Source organism: Hakea prostrata, chromosome 10 (assembly GCF_041222555.1).
Source record: "Hakea prostrata isolate BN-2017 chromosome 10, UWA_Hpros_2, whole genome shotgun sequence".
Classification (NCBI taxonomy): domain Eukaryota; kingdom Viridiplantae; phylum Streptophyta; class Magnoliopsida; order Proteales; family Proteaceae; genus Hakea; species Hakea prostrata.
The window spans coordinates 35055332-35062696 of NC_142609.1; the positions used below are offsets into that span (position 1 = coordinate 35055332).

At 38.6% G+C, this 7365-nt stretch overlaps 1 protein-coding gene across 1 annotated transcript; it reads right to left on the reverse strand.

Moving 5' to 3' along the window:
- Positions 1-14: 14 nt before the first annotated feature.
- Positions 15-3264, reverse strand: LOC149002633 (glucose-6-phosphate/phosphate translocator 1, chloroplastic-like). Its single transcript, XM_089136454.1, has 5 exons — positions 2600-3264; positions 2264-2489; positions 1955-2177; positions 924-1137; positions 15-425 (listed from the first exon to the last, which is right to left on the reverse strand). The coding sequence occupies exons 1-5, from the start codon at positions 3098-3100 to the stop codon at positions 417-419; spliced, it is 1173 nt and encodes a 390-aa protein (XP_088992580.1). The 5' UTR covers positions 3101-3264; the 3' UTR covers positions 15-416.
- Positions 3265-7365: the final 4101 nt, after the last annotated feature.

The following is a 7365-nucleotide window of genomic DNA, read 5'->3' on the forward strand; positions in this document are numbered from 1 at the left end:
GATGTCTTTTGGCCTTGTTCTTACTTCTTGTTGCATGAGGATTTTGGTTACAAAGAACAAATACACAATTTAAATATAAAAGAATCACAAAAACAGCATATTATCAATTTTTTCCTCAAAAGGGTACATCTCTTGAGCTTATTAAATTTCCGATGAACCAACAGCTTTGTCCAAAATCCCACTCGCAAGAAAACGAAAATAAGAAGAAAATTACTGCCTATCTTGTCCACCTATTTAGTAATGATTTTTCTTATTTTATCTACAAGAAGAAAATCCGTTGGCCTACCGACCAAAATCCCAAATATTCTTGGGCCATCAAATAACTATTATCAACAGTTTCAACAATCTCACCGAGATCATCTTCCTCCTTCACACCGATTATGGAGACAAGCTTAGTTCTTCCTCCCATGATTCTCCTATTTAGCCTGCACAACCACAAAATAACATAAACATCAAGAATCATAGTTTCATCTACTATATCACTACAATCTACAAAAAGAATAAGTAAAGTTGATTCTACATGTTACTGTATATAGCAGTTTTGGTCAATCATATCTGCTGCTTATTTGGGCATCTTCAACTAAATGAATGTGATACAAATATGAAACCCTAGCTTAGAAATTGTGCAGTGTAGAGATATTGTAACTTTTATGATGTTTCATCAGGCCCAACAAAGCAGGGTTCCCTAGAAGGGTTGCAGTTTTTTCCTCTCCAGTCTCTTCTATACCACCTAGTGGCATCAAAGGATACAAACAAATATCATTTTGTCCACTTACATGGAAGGACAATTCAAATTGAACAAGTAATGGGAATTTTGTCCTTGTCTTATCCAAAAAGCATTCTTGTAAAAGTGAAGAATAAAACTATCAACACTCTCTTTGCCTGTCATAATCAATTCACCAGTATAAGAAATTCTAATTCACCTGGGAATAAAGGAAGGTTCCAAAGACTGCAATGGCAGCTCCAAGGGCATTGACTGGTTGAACAGGTGTCCTGAAGATAATGATGGAGGAGACAATGACAGAAATTCGCTTCATTGTGTTTCCAATGCTAAACGTCAAGGGTGAAATCTCGTCCAAGGACATGTATGAAACTTGATTGTACAAGTGATAGAACACACTTTGTGCCACCACCCACCTATCACAAAGAAAATTCGGAGACACAGCAGCAATATATCATTCCTTTTCAGTAAGATGCCCGAGTCAGGAAAAACTTAAAAGACTTGAATTTAACAGCTAAGAACAAAAAATATATATAAAACCAGGTGATTGAAAGGAAAAATCTTCATTACAAAAGACAGAAATTGCTCCCACAATTATTCACAATTGGCCACAAATAGTATTAACTAGAAACTTAATTGGTTAGTGCGACAACAATATTGACCAAAACTTCATAAATCGGATGTTATATAGATTCAGGTTACTGGACCCTGAATTTCAATGCAAAAAAACCCAGTAAGTTCTTTAGAAGGCCCAACAATCCTAACTCAACTTTTCATTTGATCAATTTGAATGAAGGCAATGAGTATAATGATTATAATCACCAAATCAATGTTTCCAGCCGATCTCTAGGAGAGATAGGTAGCATACTCTCATTATGTTCATATTCAAAACATTAAACATCAAAGGCAAATTTATAAGACAAACCCCAACCAATAATCAAAATGAATTGTCTCTGGATAATGTTACAAATCTATCAATAGGTAAAAATCCTTATTCCTCTGCCAACATCATTAAATTAGAATTCAGAAGACCACAGCTAGACTACCCATATCAGAATTGATACTAGATATTTTTGCTCAGGAATCAAAGTGGTTCAATATAAATAAAGGAATTAGAATCAAGATTAAAAGAAACCAAGTGATAATCAAATACTGTCAAAAAGTATACGCAGACAAAGTAGCAAGCATAGATGTACAATACAGACAAAGATGTTGTTAGTCTGTTGTGGTTACCAAATCAAATTGGGTCCAACGGCTCCAAGAGATGTTTCCCAGCCCGACATCCACAGTTTTGGACCCTCCACAGCAATCGCGAAAGGTGTGAGAAGCACCAAAGACAAAATGGAAAGGCAAGCATAGTAGTTCATGCCACTGACAGAATTTCCCTTCATTCCCTTCTTCGAGAAAATGTTTCTGAACACAAACGCCAAGTTTGATATCATAGCTCCCATGAAACCTATCAACGTTCAAGTGACAAAAAGATTAGAAGAGCAAGAACATCGCAGAAAAGGGGAGATTGAAGGAAATTCCAATTCTTCTCACCTGTCATGTTGAAATTAAGCTCGGTGACAGCGGCAAGACCACAACCACCAATAATTGGTATAAGAGACAGATACACCGGGACTGGAAAAGTTTCACCCAAGAGAAATCTGGAAACCAAGACACTGAAAGCAGGTTCACCACTCTTGATGATGTGAGTAAACGAAACAGCAACCTTCGACATGCTCACAGTTGCAGCAACATGTCCAATGGTGTGTGCCACCGCAACCTACAAAACACAAACCAACGAGAGCACATTAAGACCTAACTCCAAGAATCTGAACCCTTAAGACAGACACCAAAAAAGTCAAAAAAAAAAAAAAAATCTTTTCTCTTTACCGGAAGGAGAGATTTCCAGAATTCCAAATCGGTTTTAGGGGCTTCAACAATCCGTAAGACCCAGGAGACCAACATAATAAGCGATCCAGCTGCTAGTGACAGTGTTGAGGTAAGCCAAGGGAACGGATACGCGTTCAAAACCTTCTTGTTGTATATGTTGAACACAACGTTCAAAGCCCACCAAACCGCAAAATAGATACCGATTTTCAATCTTCCACCAGCTGGTGCTGTCTTCTCGGGTACTTCTACATTGGCATCTTCAGCAGCTTTGCACTCGAAAACAGGCTTGCGAGCTCTAACTGGTTCTGAAGAACCAAAGGATTCGATGGATGAAACATAAAGGGGTTTACGAGAAGAGAAGATGGAGATGGAAGCTTTTGGTGCTGAGAGAGAAGGAAGCGAACAGTGTTGCGCACGAAGACTTCCCGATGCCTTTGGTCGTAGCCGCAGGAGATCGGGAACTCCAAGAACAGCTGTTGATTGCCTGACTGAGCAGATCATCTTTCTGATCGATGCTCAAATCCACAAAAAATGCTCTTTGAATCGAAAACGATCAATGTTCTTTAATCAACGATGACTTTTTTCAAAGAACGAATGAGAAATCGCCAATTTCCCTGGTGAGCTTTCAGCACTGAACTGCTCTTGGGAGTCGTTGAAAAAGTGTGAAAGAAGGTGGGGATTTTATAAGCTCTGGGTGAGCAGCGTGAAAAAGTATAGTTTTTTGATATTTTAATTCGATCCCTATTGAAGATGCATAATTACTAATATATCGACGCTTCAGATAGTTTAGGGTAAGTAGACATGGATTTATCACTATAATCTTATTATTGACTTTCTCAAGAATATTCTAAAGATTCCCATTTACAATACATTTGTTTGAAGAGTTTGAAATGGGATGGAAAAGGAGGTGGAAAGAGGTAAACTTTCTCAATGAATTCTAAAATCTGAATTATTTGGTTCACTCTGGATTTTCCTTAATTTTGATTGTTTCGATCTAAAATAATTTACCTGCTGATGTGGCATCTCAATTTTTCCCATATAGCTTCCGGAAGGCATCTAACTTTATCCTTTTTAACAAAAAAGTGGAATGCACAGGATGCGAAGTTTCCATTTCGGGGGTATTTTAGATCATTTTGGGCCCAAATTTGGTGTTTTAACCTAATTTGATGCTAGTAAACACTAAAAATGTTGATTTTACCTAAAACCTCATATAAATTGGTGTTCGCAATCAGCACATACATGATTGTACATAGACAAAACTAAAATTCTAGAACATTATTTAAACAATTAAACCAAAATAAATATGCATAAGGACAATAAACATCATCATACAAGCTAGTATATAAATACAACTAAGTATATACATGTGCTGCACCACCTGTATCATGTCAATACCAAGTACTATCCCCCGGTGTATCCATCTATTGTGAGTCCTATGACTCATGTCTCATGTTAGAAGGCCTAAAGGCTACAGTTATGAGCTTCTCCTCCATCATTTTTTGAAAGTCACTTTATGAAATTTTATACTAATGGTTATTGAGGTACAGAGAAACTAGACCTTTGTAATTCGTGTCATCTATTGATGCAAAACTACTCCCATCAAGAGGGTAATGAGAATAGAGATATGGAGGAGTCAAGAGACTTTAGTGGGTGTATGGTGGTGGTACTGATTTATATGATGGTAGGTTTGTGTCACATACCATATTGGTATACTGCCCCCAACATACCAATTGTCCCCAAGCCACCAAGAGGGATAATTAGGACACTCTGATGATGATGACCCCAACCATCATAAGCCCCATAAGTAGATGTGGTCCATGTGGTGCCTTTAGAGTCATCTAAGCTTATGGATGATCTATCGTCGTACCCATAGTAGTGCGAACTCCTGGAAGATGGGTATTCTATCATGTTCATGAGCAAGAGGGACACGTCAAATTCCCTCAGCCGGTACCCTATTACCCGAAGAGAAGTTTCTTCTTTTTTGGACTACCGAAAATTGCTTGAGGATCGATACACAATTTGTGCTTGACCACTCATCTATTAGTGTCGGGAATATCAACTACCGACCAGGCAAAGAGCCAAAGACATCAGAGTTTTCTTTAAGGAATTGGGTTAATCTGGTCTTGAAATCTACATCTTGCTCGTCTCCAATCATTGTTCCTTGATCTAGTTGCTTTGAACTAAGATGAATCCTTTCTACTTTTTTGACTGGTTCAACTCTTTGCATTGCTTCTTCATCCCGATCATCTCTTACTTCCATTTCTATGGTAGAGCTACTTGTTTTTGCTCTTTTTTCTCCATTTCCAACTTGATTTTTGGTTGGCACTGCATTCTCCAATGCCATTTATAGTTGGGAACTTCATCTTTATGTGTAACATTGACATTATAGCTTATAGGGCACATAGTGACCGATCAACTTAAGATAACGTTATAAGCCGACAAGTCCCTAATAACTATGAAGGTAGATTAGACAACCTTGTCTCGTGGGTGTTCACCAACCCGTAGGTTTAACTTGATTGTTCCCTTCGCATGAGTAGAGGATCTTGTGAATCCATATAATTGGGCACCACATTGGACGATCATCTTCTTGTTTATCTTATGTTTTCTGAAAGTGTGAAATCCCTCGGATTTTTACCCCTTTAACTCATGGTTCTAAGACCACGAGCCTAAGCCTCGAGTTGGCGACAATTGTGGGCCATTCAAGTCGAGCCCGAAGGTTTGGAAATTGAACCAATGTTGGTGGATGACCCTTGTGATGACTCAACAACTCTCCTAGAGTTTTAAGTGAAGAGAGAAGATTAATCACGATGGTGTAAAAAGGGTGATTTTGGAACGTCCATAAATCGGCAATGGAGAATTTGATTGACGCAAATAAGTTATCAAATCAAAGATCGTCAAAAGACCTTTCCATCTAGCCAAAAATCACTAAAATCGGAGTTCAGATGGGGGTCCAAACATGGACCGGTTAGTTGGGCCGGTTGGGTGAACCAACCCCCCACCCAATTTTCTGTTTCAGGGCAAAAATGGAATTTCGGGTTTTTAAGCCTTATCTTAAGTTATAACTCACCCGTAACCACATTTCTTTATGCTAGAACAAGGTTGGGTTTGCGGGAAGAGGAGAAACCAAGAAGAAGAGCGGTTTCCATCCTTTCGAAGGTGCCTTGCAACTTGGATCTTCGCAGAAACATTAGGAAATGTTGGATTTTTTTAATCCTTCTCTTAGACATGGTTTTGTGAGTAATTTCTCTTCTCTTCTTTTGAGGGATCTTGAAAGGGAAGTATGTTAAGTTCATTGTTCATTCTTGAATTCTCTTGTTGAGGTTATTCTTTTGTATAAGAGTTAATGGTGCGATCCCTTGCGAAGGTTTTCGCATTTTGACTCTCCGAGTTGCCCACGAGTGATTTAGGAGAGCCAAATTTGAGGCTTTTTGATCTAGATTAAATTGGATCAAATTGAAGGTACCCGCAGATCCTTTTACTGCCAATTAGACTTTCCCATAATTTCGTTTCGACTAAACTTTGAACCCGTGATGAATTAGAGACCATTCACTAGTGAGGTTGAGAACTACCCTTTTTGTTAATCTAATTTTCAAATTGGGTTTTCGTGGGAAGATTTTGAGATATATTTTGAAACAAAATTGGCCCAAATTTATGATTATTAATCATCTTGCATGAATAGGTTTATATATCTTTAGTCATCAACTTGTGGGAGTGAATTCTTGGACTTGGAGAAAAGAATCAAGTAAAAGGTGAGGAATAACTAACCATGTGATACTTAATTAATTGTTGCTATTTTGATTTCTTTTGTTGATATAAATTGTTGTAATTTATATTTATCATGTTATGTTTGTGTGTGACTTTGCACGAATGGAATGTAAGATTTATTGTTTGAGTATTTCTCTTTGCTGTTGAATCCTATATTATTGATATGAATATGGTATAACAATGTATGAGATGAAAGAGGAGGAACGATATTATTCTCTTTACCTTGTATTTTCTACTAGGGTTGTGGGTTCACCCATTGCCCTAGTGACCTTATGTGATTGCCTAGGTTATGATTGGGGAATGGGGAATGCCCTTTTGGCATTTCTACCATAGGACACCAGAGGAGGCGGAACGGGACACATTCCTATGGTGCCCTTGGCGCTTTCCCTGATTTCTGGTTGACATACTTAGGGCATGTCTAGAAGTGTTTGGCTAGGTGACCTCATGAGTACTACTACCCTTTCGGTAGGGGTATCAAAACCCGTTAATCAGTGATGTCAATGGCTGGGTCCTGTGAGCATCAAGCAGACCCACTGCCATCATGAGATGGTAGGGTTGCATATAATAGATAAGGGCTCATGGGCGCTCAAGACCGGTAACCAACCCTTGAGAGGATATGGAGATCATCATGTCCAATATATGTGGATGACCATATGGTTAGGGGTCAACATAATTCATTGGTTGGTGCCATAGGATACATTGATTTTAGGTGGAAAACGTTACTAAACCGAGTTGGTTGGTGCCATAGGGGAAGTATTCGGACCATATGTAGTACGAGACCATATGACTTTGTATTGGGCTTAGAGTAATCCTTGACACACGTCAGTTCTTATGCCAAACGGTGATGTGAGAGAGTGGTGACTTATACCCCAGACACATTGATGTGACTTGACCTAATAACTGCGGAGAACCCAACAAACGTGCTTTAGTGCCGTGAGGGAAGAGTGATGAGACCACCCCAAGGAGACTGGTGTATGACTTAATGCATGTCTACTTTAGAG

Coding starts and splice junctions, on each gene's coding strand:
- LOC149002633 (XM_089136454.1), bottom strand. CDS start 3,100: ATGATCTGCTCAGTCAGGCAATCAACAGCTGTTCTTGGAGTTCCCGAT. Junction 2,178..2,263: donor GCTTAATTTCAACATGACAG/GTGAGAAGAATT, acceptor GAACGTTGATAG/GTTTCATGGGAGCTATGATA. Junction 1,138..1,954: donor GTTGGACCCAATTTGATTTG/GTAACCACAACA, acceptor TCTTTGTGATAG/GTGGGTGGTGGCACAAAGTG.